The 23,650-nt window shown below is 43.9% G+C and overlaps 1 protein-coding gene across 3 annotated transcripts in view; it reads left to right on the top strand.

Moving 5' to 3' along the window:
- KAT14 (lysine acetyltransferase 14) overlaps nt 1-23,650 on the top strand; it is a 42,929-nt gene that overhangs the window by 16,881 nt on the left and 2,398 nt on the right. The window contains exons 4-9 of one of the 3 annotated variants that reach the window (XM_032248079.1): nt 92-273; nt 3,017-3,436; nt 3,574-4,139; nt 19,433-19,569; nt 20,832-21,007; nt 22,327-22,517. In XM_032248079.1, the coding sequence (XP_032103970.1) occupies nt 92-273; nt 3,017-3,436; nt 3,574-4,139; nt 19,433-19,569; nt 20,832-21,007; nt 22,327-22,517 (1,672 nt within the window). Of the gene's footprint in view, nt 1-91; nt 274-3,016; nt 3,437-3,573; nt 4,140-19,432; nt 19,570-20,831; nt 21,008-21,239; nt 21,260-22,326; nt 22,518-23,650 lie in introns of those variants that run through there. The other 2 variants (XM_032248080.1, XM_032248081.1) reach the window with 2 other exon arrangements.

A 23,650-nucleotide genomic window follows, 5' to 3' on the forward strand; every position in this document is an offset into this window, starting at 1 on the left:
CAGGCTGGGAGTCACAGTCTACATAGACTGTCTTTTCTATATAATGAGCTTATTCTAGTGCCAATAATTTTTAAATTCTTGGACTCTTTAGGAAAAAGACGTCCACCTGGTGGAGCACTGTGGCAGGTTGCCTCAGCGTGGGAAGTCCCATGTACTTCCGTTCAGGTGCTCAGGAATTTGGAGAGTCGGGATGGTGGAAACTTGTTCATAATAAGCCCCCAACAATGAAACCTGAAGGAGAGAAGTTGTCTGCCTCTACTTTGAAAATAAAAGGTACTGTTGTGTGAACAATACAAAAGATGCTAGTCAGACCAGAGCCAAGCAGGCGTGAGCCCAGGAGACGCTCCTGCTTCCACTGGGCATGGCTCGAAGGCTTCTCTGGAGCTATGCTGCTTAACACTTCTGTGATGACACTTATGTGTGTGGGCTAGAAATAAATGCCACATAAAAACATTTTCTCACTTTCTAATCAAGCTATCAGTTTTATAAATTTCCCTGGGTATCCAAAAGGTTCAATGTTTTCCATCTGATTTTTGTTTTTAAACTTATCATCTCACAAAGGTGAAGAGATGTTTTAAAATTCCCATAATAAATAACAATGAATTCTCATGTACCTTCCTCCTCACTTGGACATTAACTCCTGACAGTCTATTTTATCTAAATCCGCAGTACTTTCCCCATTCTTAAGAAATCCCAGGAATCAACATTTTCATTCTTTTTTTTTTTTTTTTTTGAAACGGAGTCTTGCTCTGTCACCCAGGCTGGAGTGCAGTGGCACAATCTCGGCTCAGTGCAACCTCTGCCTCCCTGGTTCAAGCGATTCTTCTGCCTTAGCCTCTCTAGTAGCTGTGACTACAGGGGCGTGCCACCACACCTGGCTAATTTTTTGTATTTTTAGTAGAGATGGGGTTTCACCCTGTTAGCCAGGATGGTCTCGATCTCCTGATCTCATGATCTGCCTGCCTCAGCCTCCCAAAGTGCTGAGATTATAGGCATGAGCCATGGTGCCCAGACGACACATTTCATTCTTAAATGTCTCAGTATGTATCTCTAAGAGATCAGGCAGGATTCTTTCCTTTTTGCAGCCTGACCATAATGCCATTTTCACATTTAAAAAGATGTTAACAGTAACTTCTTACTATCACATATTGATCAGTTTTATAATCTAAAAAGGTTTTAATGAGCTTTTAAATTTTTATATTTACTTGTTTATTTATTTATTTGAGATAGAGTCTCGCTTTGTCACCCAGGCTGGAGTGCAGTGGTGCAATCTTGGCTCATTGCAACCTCTGCCTCCTGGGTTTAAATGATTCCTGTGCCTCAGACTCTTGAATAGCTGGGCTTCAAGGCACACACCACCATGCCCAGCTAATTTTTTTGTATTTTTAGTAGAAATGGTGTTTCACCATATTGGCTAAGCTGGTCTTGAACTCCTGACCTCAGGTGATCCAGCTGCCTTGGCCTCCCAAAGTGCTGGGACTACAGGCGTGAGACACTATTAAAACATTTTTTTTTTTTTTTGAGACTGAGTTTCACTCATGTTACCCAGGCTGGAGTGCAATGGCGCGATCTCCGCTCACCGCAACCTCCGCCTCCTGGGTTCAGGCAATTCTCCTGCCTCAGCCTCCTGAGTAGCTGGGATTACAGGCACGTGCCACCATGCCCAGCTAATTTTTTGTATTTTTAGTAGAGACCGGGTTTCACCGTGTTGACCAGGATGGTCTCGATCTCTTGACCTCGTGATCCACCCGCCTCGGCCTCCCAAAGTGCTGGGATTACAGGCTTGAGCCACCGCGCCCGGCCAATTAAAACATTTTTTAAAAAAGAATGGAGATAGGGCCTCACTGTTTTTCTCAGGCTGGTCTTGAACTGCTGGGCTCAAGTGATCCTCTGGCCTCTGCCTCCAAAAGTGCTGGGATTACAGGCGTGAGACATCATGCCTGACCTTTTGTTACTTCAAACAGCGTTATAATTGTACAAATTTGTGTACATGTGAAAATGTGATAAATTCCTAGAAACGGAGTTTCTGTATCAAAGATCATGTTCATTCAAAATTTTAATCAGGATTGCCAAATTATAATAAGGCCAGGTGCGGTGGCTCACACCTGTAATCCCAACACTTTGGGAGACCGAGGTCAGGAGTTCGAGACTAGCCTGGCCAACATGCTGAAACCCCATCTCTACAAAAATAGAAAAATCAGCTGGGCATGGTGGCACAGACCTGTAATCCCAGCTACTTGAGAGGCTGAGGTAGGAGAATCACTTGAACCTGGGAGGCAGAGTTGTAGTGAGCCATGATCACATCACTGCATTCCAGCCTGGGTGACACAGCAAGACCCTGTCTCCAAAAAAAAAAAAAAAAAAGAAAGAAAGAAAGAAACTTCTCATTGAAATGCCCATGAAAATGCCCATTTTCCCATACGTTTACTGAGCTTTACCAAACTTTTTTTTTTTTTTTTTTTTTTTTGGCTCACTGCAGCCTCCACCTCCCAGGCTCAAGATCTGTCCACCTCAGCCGCCCAGGGTGCTGGGATCAGAGGTGTGCACCACCATGCCTGGCTAGACTTTTAATGTTTACTAGTTCCAGTAGATGAAAGATAGTATTTATTTGTTTAAATTTGCATTATAACTTCTTTTTTCTCAGGAGATATTTAAGTCTTTTTTAGTTTAGGGCATTCATTGAACATTTCTCTTTATTAAACATGATACTATTCATAATAATAAATTAGCAAAAGAAGCTAAAGTTTGAGTAGTTATTTTTAAATTTAGATATGGGTTAAGCAATCCAAATCTGAAAATCCAAAATCAAAAACACTCCAAAATCTGAACCTTTTTGAGCACCAACATAACCCTCAAAGGAAATGCTCATTGGAGCATTTCGGATTTTGGATTTCTGGGTTTGGGATGCTCAACCAGTAAGTATAATGCAAAATCCGAAAACATCTGAAATCCAAAACATGCTTGTTCCCAGGCATTTCAGATGAGGGATGCTCAGCCTGTATTTATTCTTTTCTAGCAGCCTCAAAACCAACTTTAGATCCCATCATTACTGTTGAGGGACTTAGAAAACGGGCAAGTCGGAATCCTGTGGAATCTGCCATGGAATTAAAAGAGAAAAGGTCTCGAACTCAGGAAGCAAAAGACATTAGAAGAGCCCAAAAGGAGGCCGCTGGCTTTCTTGACAGGAGCACGTCTTCTACCCCTGTAAAGTTCATAAGCCGAGGCCGCAGGCCGGATGTGATTCTTGAAAAAGGAGAAGTGATTGACTTTTCCTCCTTGAGCTCCTCTGACCGCACTCCGCTGACAAGCCCATCTCCTTCTCCTTCTCTGGATTTCTCTGCCCCTGGGACACCTGCCTCTCATTCTGCCACACCTAGCTTGCTTTCAGAAGCAGATCTGATTCCAGATGTGATGCCCCCACAAGCCTTGTTTCACGGTAGGACTTTGCTTGCTTTGGTCTTTAATTTTGGGTATGGGCCATGGTATAAATATGCAAGTTTTCACCCTGTGGGCTGTGTGATCTACATTTCTTCCTTCCCATGTCTTGATGACACTGTTTTGTATTCTGCACAGATGATGATGAGATGGAAGGCGATGGAGTCATAGACCCAGGGATGGAGTACATTCCACCCCCTGCTGGGTCAGTAGCTTCTGGGCCAGTGGTTGGGGGCAGAAAGAAGGTCAGAGGCCCTGAACAGATAAAGCAGGAGGTAGAGAGCGAGGAAGAAAAACCCGACAGGATGGACATTGATAGTGAAGACACAGATTCCAACACGTCTTTGCAAACAAGGGCTCGAGAAAAGAGGAAGCCTCAGCTGGAGAAGGACACAAAGCCGAAAGAGCCCAAGTATACTCCCGTGAGCATCTATGAGGAAAAGCTGCTGCTCAAGAGGCTGGAAGCTTGTCCCGGTGCGGTTGCCATGACTCCAGAAGCTCGAAGACTGAAACGCAAACTGATTGTCAGACAAGCGAAAAGGGATAGGGGATTACCACTTTTTGACTTGGATCAAGTTGTTAATGCTGCTCTTCTGTTAGTTGATGGGATTTATGGAGCCAAAGAAGGAGTTTCCAGACTTTCAGCTGGACAAGCCACATACCGAACTACCTGTCAGGACTTCAGAATCCTTGACCGATACCAGGTGAATGCAGGCGCTCGCTATAAAGCTGGTGGGGGCAGGAATGGAGGTGGGGCAGGCTGCACCAGGCAGTTGACACGGGTATGCTGTGACCTTTTAAATCCGGAGTAATTTGGGAAGCGAGAAGTGATGAGCAAGGGGAACAATAATCACTGGGCTTTGTTTTTGACAGTTGTTTATTATAAGAACATCTTAGTACATCTGGGTTTTTCTTTTCCTTTAACCTATAAGTTTTCTTTATCTCTCTCTCTCTCAGTGGGTAGCTGTACATGGTTTGTATTGTAGCTTTGATAGATTTGTCGAGGCCATGGCAGTGTCTTGCACACTGTGCTGCACAGGATCTGAAGGTCGAGATCTGCACAGAGGACAACATGAAGAAATAGTAGCCAAGGGATCAGTGTGGTATCAGTGTTGCTCAAAGGATGATCAGTGGAACCCAAATTTTGTGGATGCTTCTGGGAACATTTAATTCCACTTAGAACTGTCTGCATATACCCTAGCACTGGGAGGAACAAGAAGCCTTATTTTACTGTATCTTTGTCTGCACTTGATACTAACTAGCCTTTAAGTTTTGCTAATTGTCTGGCTGTAAAGTAAAATCTTGTTTTTGTTTACATTTCTTTGGTTAGAGGTGGGGTTAAATTTCATGGTTGTTTCTCTGTGAATTGCCTGTTTGGGGCCCGCACGCTTTTCTGTCTTCTTCTCTGGAAGCTAGTGGGATCTGCTCTCCATTGCTGGTGTTCTGGTATTATTCAGTGATGTGCCATATGTAGGGCTTATGTCTTTCCTTGTGCTGGACATGTGGTGTGTGGGCCCTTTCAGTTTGAAACTTTCTTTCCTGGGTATGGAAAAGTTTTGATTTCCTGTCTTCTATTTTTTCTGTTCCGTCATTTTAGAACTCCCCTATTATTTGGATATTGGACACTCTAGATCAAAAGTTGGCAAACTTTTTCTGTAAATAAAAAAAATTTCTGCCAGATAGTAACTGTTTTTAGGCTTTGCCGGCCACAAAATCTCATTGGGAACTGCTGTTGTGATTGGAGAGCCATAGTGAATGGGCTGTGTTCAGTGCGGGGCAGGGGAGCGTGGCGGTGCCCATAGTTTACCAGGATCTCTACTCCAGATAGATCCTCTTTTCTTTTTTCCCTAATTCCCATCTATCCTGGGAAGCACAGTATTAACCAGCCTGCATACCAGGAGCCAAGTTGGGAGGGCCTAGGAGCCTACCATTGAGGAGGTAAACTGACTCTCCCTGTTTTCAGGACGGTACTCTCACCCTTGGCTTCCTGTGTCCAGAATTTCCCTCTTGAGCCTCTCCCGTCTTCTGCCTGTAGAGGGAAAGATCATTTCCTGGCTGTGGGCAGTGTAATTAGTTAGTATACGGGTATAATTAGAGGCTTTAACCTCTTAAAGAGCCTCTCTGTCGCAATCATACCCCCCCCCCCCCCCCCCCCCCCCCCCCCCGCCCCGAGGCTCTAAGGCTGATGAATTCAGTGGCTGTACTTCCCTGAGGCTGTGTTTTGTAAATCACCCTGCTCCTGGCTTAGCTTTACCACTGGCTTAGGTGGTGTTGGCTTTCTTTGGTCTGTTAAGTCATTTGCTGCTTGTTCATATGTTTTTGTTAGTCATCTATTTACTTGTGGTTTTTTTTTTTTTTTTTTTTGAGACAAGGTCTTTCTCTGTCACCTAAGTGACACAACCATAGCTCATTGCAGCCCCAAACTCCCAGGCTCAAGCAGTTCTCCTACCTGAGCTTCCCAAATAGCTGGTACTACAGGCACACACTACTACACTCAGCTAATTTTTTTTAGTTTTAGTAGAGACAGGGTCTCCCTGTCTTGCCCAAGCTGGTCTCAAACTTCTGGGCTCAAGTGATTAGAGGCATAAGCCATTGCACCTGGCCAATATTCACCTGGTCTTTGTTCTTGTGGGTCTGTTTAGTGCCTGTACTTAATTTTTTTAATTGTAAGATGTGCCATACAGATAGAAGAAGGCATGGAAATATGGTATAATTTAGGTATTAATAAAATAAATGCCCATGTATTCATCTCCTGGGTAAAGTGCGTTGTAAACGCCCTAGAAGTCTCTTGTGTACTTTCTGTTCCCCTCAGAGGAAGCCACTCTGACTTTTAGTGTTAATTATTCATTTGCTTTTTAAATGTATATGTCTCTAAACAGTATACTTTTATTTTTTAAAAAAAGCTGAGTAGCAAGTACAAATCTAGCTGTGTAAGGAAATTACCACAATTAGATGAATTTCCTGGAGAAGATAAGCCAAATGGTCATTCTGGGTCATTGTTGTGGACTGAATTGTGTGCTCCCAAAAGATATGTTGAAGTCCCAACCTTGGTACCTATGAATGCAACCTTATCTGGAAATAGGGCCTTTGCAGATATAATTAGCCAAGGCCACCAAGGATTGCCGGCAGCACCAGGAGCTAAGAGAAGGTCATGGAATGACTCTCTCCTAGTGTGTACTGGGAGAGCATAGCCCTGCCCACACTGTGACTTCTGGCGTTTGGCCTCTAGAACTGTGAGATAATAAACTCCTTTTGTTTTAAACCACCCAGTTTGTGGTGCTTTGTTCCTACAGCCCCAGGAAACTAATACAGTGATGTTCTGGCTTCAGCTTCCATGAACCACTTCTAGGGAAGTCACTGGTCAAGGTCACTAGGGAGTCCCGGGAAACATGAGGCTCACCATAGTGTATGCGTGAGGCAGGGCTGTGATGTATACCAGATATGTGGCAGAAATCTGGGCAGAGGAGGTGGAATCCTCTGTATTTCCTGCCTGAGCAGACAGCTTTCTTCCAGCTTGCAGAAAGTCAAAGCAGTTATTTGTGGAGTGAGCATCATCAGCTGGTCCCTGGGTGGGCATGGGTGGTGTACAGGAGGCTTACCAGTACATGATGAAGACAAGCTGAGCATAGATGAGATTCTGGGCCATGATGCCATAGGTTTAAAAGATGGTCAGTGGCAGCAGGGACTTAAGGATGGTAGCCTCAGTATGTCTGTCCCTTAGGTCACACTTGTTCACCCTTTGTTGTGAAACTCAGCAGGGGTGCTGGGATCTCCCCTCACTAGAGATTCTTTTGCCCTCCTCTGTATTTGATCTCCTGTTTCTCGTGGCCCATCTTTACCTTGTTATAGGTTTATTCCCTTGTTTTTAATGGCCTCCTGAGAAAAGCTGCATGGGAAGTAAAATTTGAGACTTACATACTGAAAAGACCCTGATTAAATGAGGTTGAACCTGGAGTTCCATACACGGCCACATTGTCTAGGTGAGACTTCTGTTGAGGACCTTGGTACTTCCTTTAGGCCTTTCCGTTGAGTCTAAGTCAGAGTTCCTGGGGAAGAGTCTTCTGGGCTCAGGACACTGGTTGCCAAGCGGCGGAAGAAGGAGCTAGCATTCAGCTTGTCAGGTACCCACACCTCAGCTCTCACTGAATGGCCCCATCTGGAGCCCCTGTTAGACCTTCCCAGAAATCAGACCTCCTGGCTTCTGGGGGAGGGCAGCCACCCAACTAGAGAGAGTGGAGGGATCTGGGGATCATACTGCTTTCCACTTGGTGTTTTCCTGCTCCTTATTTTAACTGTCCCATTTAGTCCCAGTTCCAGAGGAATCTGCTGCTGCTGCTGCTGCCTGGATTTTAGCCAGTCTGCAGTATAGATTGGGTTAGCTCTCATTCAGCTTACCCAAAGCCACTTTGGGATTTTGGCGTTAAATCAGTTACTATTTGTCCATCTGCTTACCACTTACTGTTCTAATTAAGTCAGTTTCTGTAGTTTTAGTGGGATTTTGGGAAGTAGTAAAGCTATATGCTTGTGTTTTAACCGAGTCTTAATTTGGAATTTTTTTTTTTTTTTTTTGAGACGGAGTTTTGTTCTTGTTTCCCAGGCTGGAGTGCAATGGCATGATCTCGACTCACCACAACCTCCACCTCCTGGGTTCAAGCGATTCTCCTGCCTTAGCCTCCCAAATAGCTGGGATTATAGGCATATACCACCACACCTGGCTAATTTTGTATTTTCAGTAGAGACAGGGTTTCACCATGTTAGCCAGGATGGTCTTGATCTCCTGACCTCGTGATCTGCCCGACTTGGCCTCCCAAAGTGCTGGAATTACAGGCAGGAGCTACTGCACCTGGCCAACTTGGAATTTCAGTATAAATTTTAATGTATTTACACAGAGGGTGACTATAAATGCATTTATTCAATCCATACTCTTTCTTGTTTTATATTTATTCTTTGAGTGCAAGTTAAAGCAGCAGTTGCTGATGTAGAAGCAGCAACACGTTATCTAGAAGATCTAGCTGAGATCATTGATGGAAGTGGCTACACTAAGCAAGATGTTCAGTGTAGATGAAACAGCCTTCTATTTAAAGAAGATGCCACCTACAACTTTAATAGAGAGAAGTCAGTGCCTTGGTTCAAAGCTTCCAAGGACAAGCCAACTCTCTTCTTAGGGGCTAATGCAGCTGGTGACTTTCAGTTAGAGCCAATGACCGTTTGCTCTTCCAAGAGTCTTAGGGCCCTTATAAATTATCCTAAATCTACCCTGCCTGTGCTCTGTAAATATATCAACAAAGCTTGGATGACAGCATATCTGTTTACAGTATGGTTTACTGAATATTCTAAGCCCACTATTGAAAGCCACTACTCGGAGAAAAAGATTATTTCCAAACAATTGCTGCTCGTTGACAATATACCTGGTCACCCAAGAGTTCTGACGGAGAGGTATGAGATTAATAATATTATTTTCATGCCTGCTAACACAGCATCCATTCTGTAACCCGTGGATCAAGAAGTAATTTTGACTTTCAAGTCTTAAATGAGACTTTTTATAAGGCTATAGCTACTATAGATAGCGATTCCTCTGATGGATCTGGGCAAGGACATTGAAAACCTTCTGAAAAGGATTCACCATTCTAGATGCCATTAAGAACATTTGTGATTCATGGGAGGAGGTCAAAATTTCTCTTTTTTTTTTGAGACAGAGTTTCACTCTTGTTGCCCAGGCTGGAGTGCAATGGCACAATCTCGGCTTACCGCAACTTCTGCCTCTCGCGTCCAAGCGATTCTCCTACCTCAGCCCCCTGAGTAGCTGGGATTACAGGCATGCGTCACCATGCCTGGATAATTTTTTTTTTTTTTTTTTTTTTTTTTTTTAAGTAGAGACAGAGTTTTTCCATGTTGGTCAGGCTGGTCTTAAACTCGTGACCTCAGGTGATCCGCCCACCTCAGCCACCCAAAGTGCGGGATTGCAGGCATTAGCCACCGCGCCCGGCCAAAATTTTAATATTCACAGGAATCTGGAAGAAGTTGATTTCCGGGCCGGGCGCGGTGGCTCACACCTGTAATCCCAGCACTTTGGGAGGCCGAGGTGGGTGGATCACGAGGTCAAGAGATCGAGACCATCCTGGTCAACATGGTGAAACCCCGTCTCTACTAAAACTACAAAAAATTAGCTGGGCATGGTGGCGCGTGCCTGTAATCCCAGCTACTCAGGAGGCTGAGGCAGGAGAATTGCCTGAACTCAGGAGGCGGAGGTTGCGGTGAGCCGAGATCATGCCATTGCACTTCAGCCTGGGTAACAAGAGCGAAACTCCGTCTCAAAAAAAAAAAAAAAAAAAAAAAAAAAGAAGTTGATTTCCAAGCCTCATGGATGACTTTTGAGGGGTTCAAGACTACAGTGGAAGACGTCACTGTGGATGTGGTGGAAAGAGCAAGAGAACTGGAATTAGAAGAGGAGCCTGAAGATGTGATCGATAAATGTCATGATAAAACTTGAATGGATAAGGGTTGCTTCTTATGGATGAGCAAAGGAAGTGGTTTTATAAGATAATATCTACTCCTAGTAAAGATGCCATGAACATTGTTGAAATTTGACAGCAAAAGATTTAGAATATTGCATAAACTTAGTTAATAAATTAGTGGCACAGTTTGACTTCAATTTTGAAAGAAGTTCTGTTGTAGGTGAAATGCTATCAAACAACATCACATGGCCAGGCGCGGTGGCTCATGCCTGTAATCCCAGCACTTTGGGAGGCCGAGGTAGGTGGATCATCTGAGGTCAGGAGTTCCAGCCTGGCCAACATGGTGAAACCCTGTCTTTTTTAAAGACAAAAATTAACCGGGTGTGGTGGTGTACATCTGTAATCCCAGCTACTTGGGAGGCTAAGGCAGGAGAATCACTTGAACCTGGGAGGTAGAGGTTGCAGTGAACTGAGATCCCATCCGTGCACTCCAGCCTGGGCGACAGAGCAAGAGTTCGTCTCAAAATCAACCAACCAAACAAAAAAAAAACCAGCATCACATGCTACAGAGAAATCTTTTGTGAAAGGAAGAGCCAATCAATGTGGCATACTTCATTGTTGTCTTATTTTGAGAAATTACCCCAGCCATCCCAACCTTCAGCAACCACCACTACCCTGATCAGTTGGCAACCATCAATATTGAGGCAAGGGCCTCTGCCAGTAAAATGTTTGACTCACTGAAGGCTGAGATGATTGTTGGCATTTTTTTTCTTTTTAGCAATAAGGTATTTTAAATTAAGGCATATACATTTTTTTTTAAGACATGCTATTATTGTACACAATGACAATATATTATCAACCTTTTTTTTCTTTTCTTTTCTTCTCTTTTTTTTTTTTTTTTTTTTTGGAGACAGTCTTGCTATCATCCAGGCTGGAGTGTAGTGGTACAATCATGGCTCACTGTAGCTGTCAGTTGACTTCCTGGGCTCATGCAGTCCTCCGGCTTCAGCCTCCTGACATGCTGGGATTACAGGCATGAGCTACCACACCCGGCCTTAAACAATTTTTATATGCCTTGGAACACCAAAAGTTTGTGCAGCTTGCTTTATTATGATATTCACTTTATTGCAGTGGTCTGGCACTGATCCTGTAATGTCTCTGAGGTGTGCCTGTATTTTAAATTCCCAGGCCAGTAGTTGTAACATCTTTGCCATATCGCAGTCTGGTTTTGATGTTTGTTCTGTTTTTTTCGAGTTGCGTTTTTTGCCTTTAGTATACCTTGTAATTTTTTGTTGAAAGCCAGAAATAATGTTCTGGATAAGAGGAGATGTGATAAGTAGGCTGTTGGAAATGTGGGAGGTGTGGGCAGGGAAAGCCCTCTATAGCTCTGTGAGTAGTTCTCAGTCTTTTGAACCTGTGCTCTGGGCTGTGGACTTCAAAAGTGCTTCTCACTTGTCTCCCTAGTCAGCCACGACTGGATGGTTAGAGGGTGTGAAATTAGGTATTTCTCTTCTCCCAGGTCGGTTAGGCTCTGATTAAATCCCAATTGGTTAGGCTTTGATAAAATAACTTCTCCTGAGGGCAGGTGTTACTAAGAACACAATGCTGTGCTTAGTTTAAGATGGTTCCTTTTCCCCTCCTCCAGCTAGAAGCCAGACGGGAGTTTTCTTTGATATTCACTGTGAGACCCTGGTCCAACTTCTGGAGGCAAAACTTACCCAATGGAGTTTTTATCTCTTAGACTTGTCCGCATTGAGCCTCCAGCAGTTCTTCATTTCTTCAGGGCTTTCCCACGCCTGATGTTGGTTCCCACAGAGGCTCTGCTCCCGGGTGCTGTGATTCTCTGTCTTTCTCTCCAAGTTTGAGGGCAGTGGTTTGCCTTGTTACCTCATGTCTTTTACGTATGTAAGAAGAGTTCTTGATTTTTCAGTTTGTTCAGCAGTTTACTTGTTAGACTGGAGGAACAACTTCTAAGCTTCTTAACCTGCCAGACTGGAAACCAGAAGTCCTTGTATATGCTGCTGTGATCTAGGAAGTCCCCAATTATTGCTTCTTTAAGTATGTTCCTCCTTTATATTTTCCTCTTCTGGACTCTGGATATGGATGTTAACACCATTACTTCAGCTGAAGCCCTGAATCCTTGAGTTGTTACTACCCAAAACCCTCTATTCCTACCGCCCATGAATTAACTTGCTGCCTCTGTAGATTTATGTACTCTATACATTTCACATAAATGGAATCATATAATATGTGGCCTTTGGAGAACACTTTCTTTCACTTTGCATAATGTTTTCAAGATTCATCCATGTTGTAACAGATATTAGTATTCTTAAGTATGGCTTAATATTCCATTGTATGGATGACCACATTTAGTTTATCCATTCATCAGTTGTTGGATTTTTGGGTTGTTTCCACCTTTTAACTATGAACATAAATACTGCTTTGAGCATTGTATACAAGTATTTGTGTGGACACATGTTTTATTTCTCTGAGTGTAGATCTAGGAGTGGAATTGCTGGGTCAAATGGTAACTGTATGTTTAACTTTTTGAAGAATTGTTAGACTGTCTTCTAAAGTGGCTGTGCCGTTTTACATTCCCACCAAGCACGGCATGAAGATTCTGATTTCTCCACACATCCTTGCCATATCGTTATTGTCTGTCTTTTTTATTATAGTCATCCTAGAGAGTGTGGAGTAGTATCTCATTGCAGTTTTGATTTGTATTTCTTTGATGACTATTGTACTTTAAAATTCTTGTCTGCTTGGTAAATTAAATCTTCCTTTTCCTGTATAACTTGTTTAGTTTGTTATCCTTTTGTTTTCTTGCAGTTTTTTTTGAGGCAGAGTTTCGCTCTTGTGCCCAGGCTGGAGTTTAGTGGTGCGATCTTGGCTCACTGCAGCCTCTGCCTCCCGGGTTCAAGCAATTCTTCTGCCTCAGCCTCCTGAGTAGCTGGGATTACAGGCACCCACCACCACGCCCAGCTAATTTTTGTATTTTTAGTACAGACGAGGGGTTTCATCATGTCAGCCAGGCTGGTCTCGAACTCCTGAACTCAGGTGATCCACCTGCCTTGGCCTTCCAAAACGCTGGGATTACAGGCATGAGCTACCGCGCCTGGTCATTTTCTTGCACTTTCTATTTAGGGGTCTGAATTTTTCTTTTTCCTGTGAACTCATACCCTCTTAGTGATTTCAGCTACCTTTGCTGGCATTTTATGCCTGGGGAGAGAGCAAAAGCCTGGTTCCTAGCTTTTGACCCTGTCAGCAAGTTTAGTAAAATGGGAGGTTCTAGGCAAAGCCACTTCTCATCCTCTCTTTTTCCCACAGTCAGATGCCCTCTTTTCTTAGGGAACCTCCCAGGACCTCTCGCCCAGGCGCTGCTTTTGCTTTCCCTCTGGTGTTGCTGCCTAGGACTGTGGGATGCTCAGGGGCTGCCCCGAGAGGTATCCATCCTCTACGCAGGGAGGCTCCAGTGCTGCTCGGGCATTATCTTCCAGCCAGTGTGTAGCTGGCCAGGTCGATTGGCAGGGATCTGCCTCTCCCAGAGAAGTGCTCGGGGAAGGTGATGACTTAACCAAGCAGCCTCTGACACATCTGTGGGGCAGAGCCTTTTTCTGCCCTCTCTACTCTGCTGCCTCACTCGTACCCAGGCACCTGGCACCTCCCCCTGGGCTTTCTCCCAGCCTTGTGTTTTGCCTTCCCTCTCATGTCTGTAGCATCTATTAGATTGGGCTTGAGAATGGACCAAGTAGCCTACCTAGCTCTCCATTTTGTTTAGAACTAGAAGTGTAAAGAAACTCATTTAACATTTTTTCACACTTTTGACATTGGAATGCTTTTTTCCCCACACTTTGCCACTCAGCAAATGTCAGTTAAGTATATAACATACACCAAGAGCCGTAAAATGGCTTACACCTGTAATCCCAGCACTTTGGGAGGCCACGGTGGGCAGATCACTTGAGCTCAAGAGTTTGAGACCAGCCTGGGCAACATGAGGAAACCTCGTCTCTACAAAAAAAAAAAAAAAAAAATTAGCCAGTCATGATGGCATGTGCTACTCAGGAAGCTGAGGTGGGAGGATCACTTGAGCCTAGAAGGTCAAGGCTATAGTGAGCCATGATCATGCCACTGCACTCCAGCCTGGGTAACCGAGTGAGACCCTGTCTCAAAACAGCAACAAAAAAGCGAGGCACACTGGCTCATGCCTGTAATCCCAACACACTGGGAGGCTGAGGCAAGCAGATCATGAGGTCAGGGGTTCAAAACCAGCCTGGCCAACACAGTGAAACCCCATCTCTACTAAAATTACAAAAATTAGCCAGGCATGGTGGCATGTGCCTGTAGTCCCAGCTACTTTGGGAGGCTGAGGCAGGAGAATTGCTTCAACGTGGGAGGTGGAGGTTGCAGTGAGCTGAGATTGCTCCACTGCACTCCAGCTTGGGCAACAGACTGAGACTTCGTCTCAAAAAAAAAAAGTTGCAAAGCTCTATTCTAGCAGGGGAACTGCTGTGAACTAAGACAGAGTAGGTCCCTGTCCTTACGCAGAGGACATCCTTGAGCAGGGAGCTGACATTAACTCACCAGGCGAATAGGATCACATCATGCAGGGTGAACATGGGGGCAGTAGAGGAGTAGAGGGCAGTAGAGGAGTAGCAGGCAGGAGCACCGCTTTGCAGGGGTTCAGGATGGCCTCTCTGAGGAGGCAGCACTTTAAGCCCTGCTTCACAAGGAGGAGCCAGGGTGATGCAGGGTCAGGGTGGGAGGCCCAGAGGCAGGCCCTGAAGCAGGAGTTGGGTTGGTGGATGTGGCTGGAAGCTAGTGATGGCAGAGAGAATGGGGTGGTGGCTAATGAGGCCACTGGGGTAATGGACCAAATCCTGCAAGATCCTGCAGGTCACAACTGCATTCTGAACATATGGTAGGAAGCCATGTCAGAGTTTTGATCAAGGGAAGTGAATTTATATTTTTAGAAGACTCTGGCTTCTGTGTCAAGACTGGATAGTAGTGGTATAAGAGTGGGGGGAGTGAGGCCAGTGGGAGGCAGTGGATCCAGACAGCACTGGGAGTGGGAAGAAGTTAGGGAGCTGTATAACTTTGATGGAGCTCCCCAGAACTTACCTTGAGACAGTAACCAGATAAGAGTATTCTGTATAGTAAGTAGTTCAGTGGCTAGTGTTTTAGTTATCTGTTGCTACATTATAAACCACTCCAAAACTTAGTGGCTTATGATATCTCTATCTTTTTTGATTCTGTGGATTGACTGGGCACTACTGGGTGGTTCTTTGTTTAGTGGGCTGAAGGCTGGGGTCACTCATGTGCTGCATTAACCTGGAATCTAGTTTGGGACTGGAATGACCAGGAGAGCCTCTCTTCTTCCAGAACCCATCTCCCTGTGGCCTCTAGTCATTTTTTTTTTTTTTTTTTTGAGACAGAGTCTCACTCTTTCACCCACCTGAAGTGCGGTGGCACAATCTCAGCTCACTACAACCTCCGCCTCCTGGGTTCAAGCTATTCTTCTGCCCCAGCCTCCCAAGTAGCTGGGATTACAGGCATGTGCCACCATGCCCAGCTAATTTTTGTGTTTTTAGTAGAGATGGGCTTTCACCATATTGGCCAGGCTGGTCTTGAACTCCTGACCTCGTGATCCACACCCCTCCCCGCCGCCGGCCTCCCAAAGTGCTGGGATTACAAGCGTGAGCCACTGCGCCCGGCCTGCCTGTAGTCATTTTAACTGGTCAAGTTGGACTCCCAGGAGGGGAAAGTGAAAGCAAGCTACCAATTGTCTTAAGACTTAGACTCGAAAGTCCCAGAAAGTTACTTCTACTACTTTCTGATTGGTCAGAGAGCGGTTCACAAGGTCCATCCAGCTTCAGGGGTGGGGAAATTGACCCTACCTTTTGGTATGGGGAGCCACTTAAGCCTATAGGGATGGAGGAATTGATAGTGACCATATTTAGAAATTACATACCACACTTTTCAGTTTTACTTTGAAATTGACTTTAAACATTGGTAGAATTCAGTTGACCTTTGAAAATTTTGGTGTCCAGTTTGGGAAGGTATGAGAGCAAATTTTAAAGGAAGGAATCTTGATCTTTTTTTTTTAACAAAGTTATTTTCTAGTTTAAGAGCAAACTGATTCTACAAAAACAACTCGGGTTTTTAAACTTCATCCAACCCTTGACAAACAGCTTTATAAATGTGCCTTTTAATCTTCCATCTGATTTCTTTGCTATAAAGCCCTAATTGCACATGTTCTGTTACTACATGACTAAGAGCCCTGGAGCAGCAGTCACTGAAGAACAACATATTTCCAGTCCAGCTCTTGGGGTTTGAAGGGAAATAAATACATAAAATCCACCAGGTCTGTTAGGATACCTTCCTGGGGAACAGAGGCCTCATCCTCACTGAACCCCTGGTAGGACCTCTCTGCTACTGAGATTTATTTTAGGGATAATAATCTATATCACTCTCACTTTTGTCAAATTTATTCACTGAAAAAGAGATTGCATTAGTCCATTTTCACACTGCTGATAAAGACATACCTGAGACTGGAAAGAAAAAGAGGTTCAGTTGGACTTACAGTTCCATGTGACTGAGGAGGGCTCAGAATCATGGCAGGAGGTGAAAGGCACTTCTTCCATGGTGGTGGCAAGAAAAAAATGAGGAAGATGCAAATGAGGAAACCCCTGATAAAACCATCTGATCCCATGAGACTTACTCATTACCATGAGAACAGTATGGTGGAAACTGCCCTCATGATTCAAATTATCTCCCACCAGGTCCCTCCCACAACATGTGGGAATTATGGGAATATAATTCAAGATGAGATTTGGGTGGGGACACAGAGCTAAACCATATCATTCTGCCCCTGGACCCTCCAAATCTCATGTCCTCACATTTAAAAACCAATCATGCCTTCCCAACAGTCCCCCAAAGTCTTAACTCATTTCAGCATTAACCCAAAAGTCCACAGTCTCAGGTCTTATCTGAGACAAGGCAAGTCCCTTCCGCCTGTGAGCCTGTAAAATCAAAAGCAAGCTAGTTACTTCCTAGATTCAATGAGGTACAGGTATTCGGTAAATACAGTCATTCCAAATGGGAGAAATTGGCCAAAACAAAGGGGTTACAGGGCCCATGCAAGCCTGAATTCCAGCAGGGCAGTCAAATTCTAAAGCTCCAAAATGATCTCCTTTGACTCCTTGTCTCACATCCAGGTCACACTGATGCAAGAGGTACGTTCCCAGAGTCTTGGGCAGCTCTGCCTCTGTGGCTTTGCGGGATATAGCCTCCCTCCTGGCTGCTTTCACAGGCCGCCATTGAGGGTCTGCAGCTTTTCCAGTTGCACAGTGCAAGCTGTTAGTGGATCTGCCATTCTGGGATCTGGAAGATGGTGGCCCTCTTCTCACAGCTCCACTAGGCAGTGCCCCAATAGGGATTCTGTATGGGGGCTCTGACCCCACATTTCCCCTCTGCACTGCCCTAGCAGGGTTCTCCATGAGGGTCCTACCCCTGCAGCAAACTTTTGAGTGGGCATCCAGGTATTTCTGTACATCTTCTGAAATCTAGGTGGAGGTTCCCAATCCTCAGTTCTTGACTTCTGTGCACCCTCAGGCTCAACACCACATGGAAGCTGCCAAGTTTTGGGGCTTGCATCCTCTGAAACCATAGGCTGAGCTGTGCCTTGGCCCCTTTTAGCAACAACTGGAGCAGATGGAGCACAGGGCACCAAGTCCCCAGGGTGCACACAGCATGGAGACCCTGGGCCTGGGTCTTATGAAACCATTTTTACCTTCTAGGCTTCCAGGTCTGTGATGGGAGGGGCTGCCATGAAGACCATTGACATGCCCTGGAGACATTTTCCCCATTGTTTTGGGGATTAACATTCAGCTCCTTGTTGCTTATGCAAATTTCTGCAGCCAACTTCAATTTCTCCTCAAAAAACTGTTGTTTCTTTTCCACTGCATTGTCAGACAAGTTTTCTGAACTTTTAAAACAGAATGCTTTTAACAGCACCCAATTCACCTCTTTTTTTTTTTTTTTTTTTTTTTAAGGTAGAATCTCACTCTGATATCCAGGCAGTGGTGAGATCTCAGCTCACTGCAACCTCTGCCTCCTGGGTTCAAGCAATTCTCCTGCCTTGGCCTCCCAAGTAGTTGGGATTACAAGTGTAGCCACCACACCCAGCTAAGTTTTGTATTTTTAGTAGAGACAGTGTTTCACCACGTTGGCCAGGCTGGTCTTGAACTCCTGACCTCAGGTGATCTGCTCACCTCGGCCTCCCATAATGCTGGGATTATAGACGTGAGCCACCATGCCTGGCCTTTAAGTCAACTTTTGAATGCTTTGCTGCTTAGAATTTTCTTCTACCAGATACCCTAAATCATCTTTCTCAAATTCAGAATTCTACAGATATCTAGGGCAGGGGCAAAATGCTGCCAGTCTCTTTGCTAAAACATAATAAGAGTTACCTTTGTTCCAGTTCCCAACAAGTTCCTCATCTCCATCTGAGACCGCCTCAGCCTGGATTTTATTGTTCATATCACCATCAGCATTTTTGTCAAAGCCATTCTACAAGTCTCTAGGGGATTCCAAACATTCCTGCATTTTTCTTTCTTCTTCTGAGCCCCCCAGGCTGTTCCAGCCTCTGCCTGATACCCATTCCAAAGTTGTTTCCACATTTTCAGGTATCTTTTCAGCAACACCCCACTCCTGGTACCAATTTACTGTATTCGTCTGTTTTCACACTGCTGATAAAGACATATCCAAGACTGGGAAGAAAAAGAGGTTTAATTGGACTTACAGTTCCACATGGCTGGGGTGGTCCCAGAATCATGGCATGAGGCAAAAGACACTTCTTACATGGCAGTGGCAAGAAAAAAATGAGGAAGATGTAAAAGGAGAAACCCCTGATAAAACCATCAGATCTCATGAGACTTATTCACTACCATGAGAACAGTATGGGGATAACCACCCCCATGATTCAAATTCTCTCCCACTGGGCCCCTCCACAACACATGGGAACTATGGGAGTGCAGTTCAAGATGAGACTTGGGTGGGAACACAGAGCCAAAGCATATTAGAGATGTATTTCAGAAACTCTGTATACAGTAGTAGTTGGCCCTGGTGGCTCTTTGGTAACAGAGCGGTCGTATGATATGACCCATGTATGTGTTACCTACTTGATACTAGTGCTGGTTAATATTTAGTGAATGGGTTGGAGACATAGTATAGACAAAGCGAAGCCTAGAGAAGCTGCAAATCCGGTGTTTGGTCCTGCATCTCACTCACTCAAATGAGTTAAAAAATTTTTTTAATGACCTCAAAATTTTTAAATTATTATTTTGATTTTAAACAGCTGGGGTTTTTTATGTCTAGTTTCATGCAAAGGTGTCTACAAACTTTGTATTGAAGTTTGAGTTTTCCAAATTAGTAATTCAAAAAGACCTACTTTTTGACACATAAAAATATGCTGATTATATACGGAAATTAACCAATCCTCTGAGTAGTTTTATTTCTATATAACCAGTGTTTCTTTCTCATAGACGTCCTTGCCATCCAGGAAGGGATTTCGACACCAGACCACCAAGTTTTTGTATCGCTTGGTGGGATCAGAAGATATGGCTGTGGACCAGAGTATTGTCAGCCCTTATACCTCTCGGATCTTGAAACCTTATATCAGGTATATGGAGAACTAGAGGTGTGATGTCAGGTGTGTCGTGAGGGATAATGATGGCGGTTTCTGTGCCCTATTCTCCTGTTGGAGAGAATAAAGATCACAAACTGTGAGCAGCATTGTCAAGGACTGAGGTCTGTGCTTCACCTCCATTTTCTTCCTTTGTTTCAACTCTGCTTTTTTGCAGAGAACATGGTCCTTTGAAAGAAACTTAAAAAGCAAGAATAAATTAACTGAAAGATTGCTTTGTGATGATCATAAACATTATTTTATTTTATTTATTATTATTTTTTGAGACAGACTCTTGCCCTGTCACCCAGGCTAGAGTACTGTCGTGCGATCTTGGCTTATTGTAACCTCTGCCCCCAGGGTTCAGGCAATTCTCCTGCCTCAGCCTCTGGAGTACCTGGGATTACAGTCGTGCACCACCAAGCCCAGCTAATTTCTGTATTTTTAGTAGATACAGGTTTTACCATGTTGGCCAGGCTGGTCTCAAACCCCTGACCTCAAGTGATCCACCTGCCTTGGCCTCCCAAAGTGCTGGGATTACAGGCGTGAGCCACCGAGTCCGGCCCTTGTTATGTTATTTTGAATACTAAAGCTGTATATATTTTTAGTGGTCTGAAATGAAAAACTATGGAAGATGTCTCAGTTGAGCCTCCATTTGGACTGGATGTATATGGGACAGTTTCCAATAATGCTCTCATTGTCCAGGCAATGAAATGGAAGCTGAGCTTGCTAGAGAGGTCCCAGCAGTGTCTGGCACTGTCATTGAGAGCACATTATTGCTTTCGTTACACTGCAGTTGCCCTGCAGCTTCATGATCACCCTGACCCTCCATGCCGGCACCACATTCCTGGGCAGGCACAGTGAAAGGCAATTTATGAGCTGCTCCAAGCTCACTTTGTCTCTCAAACTACCCCACAAAGTTGGGTATTCTCCCTTCTGGCCTCCTAGGCACTGGAAATGCAGCCTTGTGTCTGACTCCTCGGGGTGAATCTGATGCAGTTTCTGTTTCCTCACTTTGTTCATTAAGGCACCTGGCACAGTCCCTGGTAGGTACAGAGGGCTTTGGCCTGATGAATGTTCAGAGTGAATTTTAGATGTCATACCATAAAAGCATAGCTATAATCAATCCAGCTTCTATGTAAAACAGTGCAGGTTACTTTAAAGTTTCAAGCAGATCAAAGAGTTTAGAGTCAAAAAGCTAGGAATAATACCAGGTATTTTTCTTGACTTGAATTTGTTTATCTTCTGTGGTATCGAAGGCGTGATTATGAAACAAAGCCACCCAAACTGCAGCTCCTGTCACAGATTCGTTCCCACCTGCACAGGAGCGACCCTTGCTGGACGCCGGAGCCCGATGCACCTCTCGATTACTGTTATGTGCGGCCGAATCATATCCCGACGATCAACTCCATGTGTCAGGAGTTTTTTTGGCCTGGTATGTTCCCCCTCCCAAGCCAGGAAGGTCATTTCTTCTGTACAGTCCATTCTAGCAATTTTTTAAATTAGTGTTTGTGGTATCCTTAAGATTTTTACTCATGATTTCATTTAGTCTCTGCTAACATAAAAATATTAAAATACAAATACCTCTTGCTTTCCTAAAATCTAGAAGAAGCCAGCAATAAACAGTGTTTTTGTTTGTTTCTCTTCCTGTTTGTCTCTACTTCCAGAGTAAAAGATTCATCCTGTTTTGCTTCTCCATATATTTAGATACCAGGTAATGTCTATCAAAGGTACACAGATTGGCAGCTTGGGCGTGTTTGGACACTTTTATTTTTGGCTTAATAATTCTTTATGTTTTGTTTATTTAGCTGTTCCTTAGAGAGTGTTAGTACAGCCAGAAGGTGTTTTTTAAAAGCCAACTACCTTGATCACAGACTGTGAGAATAAGGGTAAACCCAGTATGATTTGTCATTTTATCAGCCTTAACAAAATTGCTTGTGAAGACCAAAGTCATTAATTAAAAGGACACATTTTCATTGCTAAATATAAATGTGTTTTTTTGTGGATCTGCTTTCCCACGCTTCCTTGAAACCTAAAGGAAATAATACATGTTTTCCAGATGTTAGATACGATTTCATCAAGATTAGAGCTGTGTAGTCTTTACTGCCAGATAATCACATAACCGTGCATGTGGTGGCAGAGCTGCACTCATTCTTTTGGGAGTCATATTTAGCCAAAAGTAACATTCTGGGAGCATCTCCTGCTTCCTGCCCTTATGTTAGGTGTCTTCCATACATTATGCATAGAACCATTTTTTACTTATCTATTGTGAAAGGCAGCATTTGTACAAAAGAGCTTATAAATTACACATGTGCGGGGTAAAGGATATGATAGAACACACTCAGGGGATCTTCACTCAACCTTGTCAGGTCTAGGTGTGCTCTTCATCTTACACAGTGCAGAAACAGAGTCCTCAAGATATTTTGAAATGTGCCAAGCCACACATGGTAGAGGAGGCTTAGATCAAAGCCAGCTGTGTCCGATTCTGAACCCGTGCATTGCTACCTACCCTGTTTTGCCACTCTTCTTTTAACATATGTACTTAGAAAATACTATGTTAATTTCGATATTTTCTAAAATTCACTCTTATTTTTATGATCTGGATGTGTGGTATCTATGGTAATATCTTTACCTCCAGTTTTGGTGGTTTTTTTTTAGCATGCAGGTGTAGCTATACATACATGCTGAACAGCTTGGTGTTCCTTAATTCTCAAAGGCATGCGGTTTGAGTCTCTGATCGTTTCTTTTCTTTAGGCATTGACCTGTCTGAGTGTCTGCAGTACCCAGACTTCAGTGTGGTTGTTCTCTATAAAAAAGTCATCATTGCCTTTGGCTTCATGGTTCCCGACGTGAAATACAATGAAGCTTACATTTCATTTCTGTTTGTCCACCCTGAATGGAGAAGAGCAGGGATTGCAACTTTCATGATCTATCATCTGATTCAGGTAAGTTGTCTATATTTGTGATTTATCACCTGTATCTGAACAGGGGAGGAGGAATGAAGCTGAGCTAGCCCTTCCCAGTGTGGCCCAAATTCCTTGGAAACCAAATGAAGAAAGCCAGTCATCGACATTCATGGTATTATTAAAGCAGACAGACAAAACTCTCCAGTTTTGTCTAAATAAGGTAATTATTCAGAGCCAGGTTTCATGGAAACCAGTTTGTGAACATGTGTAGTAAATAAAACGGGAAAATGCCAAAAGCAAGATCTTTAGGGTGTACTATTCATATTACTAATAGTGACTGCTCAGGATCATCACCTTCACAACTCAGAGAAGTGAGAGTAGGACTATTATTTTTATTTTTTTAAGTATTTGTAAACATTTTAGCACAGCTGTATCAATAAGAATATATATTCGTTTTATTTTTCTGAGGCGGGATCCCACTCTCACCCAGACTGGAGTGGCACAATCACAGCTCACTGCAACCTCAGCCTCCGGGGCTCAAGTGATTCTCCTGCCTCAGCCTCCTTAGTAGCCAGGACCACAGGCGTGCACCACCATGCCCAGCTGATTTTCTGTAGGGACAGGGTCTTGCTATGTTGCCTGGACTGTACTTGAACTCCTGGGTTCAAGCAGTCCTCCCATCTCAACCTCCCAAAGTGCTGGGATTACGGGCAGGGGCCACCGTGCCCAGCTACATATTTTATTATTACTGATAGTTTTTAATTTTACTATCACTGTATAAGGTTGATATGAACCTTCTAAAATTTGATCCTAATATTGAATTGTAATTTATCCTTTGATATATTTGTATTACCTTTGAAGAAAACATACCATACACCAACGTGCAAGGATTTTTTTCCCTTAGAATTTTTTTTTTTTTTTTTTTTTTTTTTTTTTTTTTTTGAGACGGAGTTTCACTCATGTTACCCAGGCTGGAGTGCAATGGCGCGATCTCGGCTCACCGCAACCTCCGCCTCCTGGGTTCAGGCAATTCTCCTGCCTCAGCCTCCTGAGTAGCTGGGATTACAGGCATGCACCACCATGCCCAGCTGATTTTTTGTATTTTTAGTAGAGACGGGGTTTCACCATGTTGACCAGGATGGTTTTGATCTCTTGACCTTGTGATCCACCCG

The sequence above is a fragment of the Sapajus apella genome, unplaced genomic scaffold (assembly GCF_009761245.1).
Source record: "Sapajus apella isolate SASKATOON/1434 unplaced genomic scaffold, GSC_monkey_1.0 scaffold65, whole genome shotgun sequence".
NCBI lineage: Eukaryota > Metazoa > Chordata > Mammalia > Primates > Cebidae > Sapajus > Sapajus apella.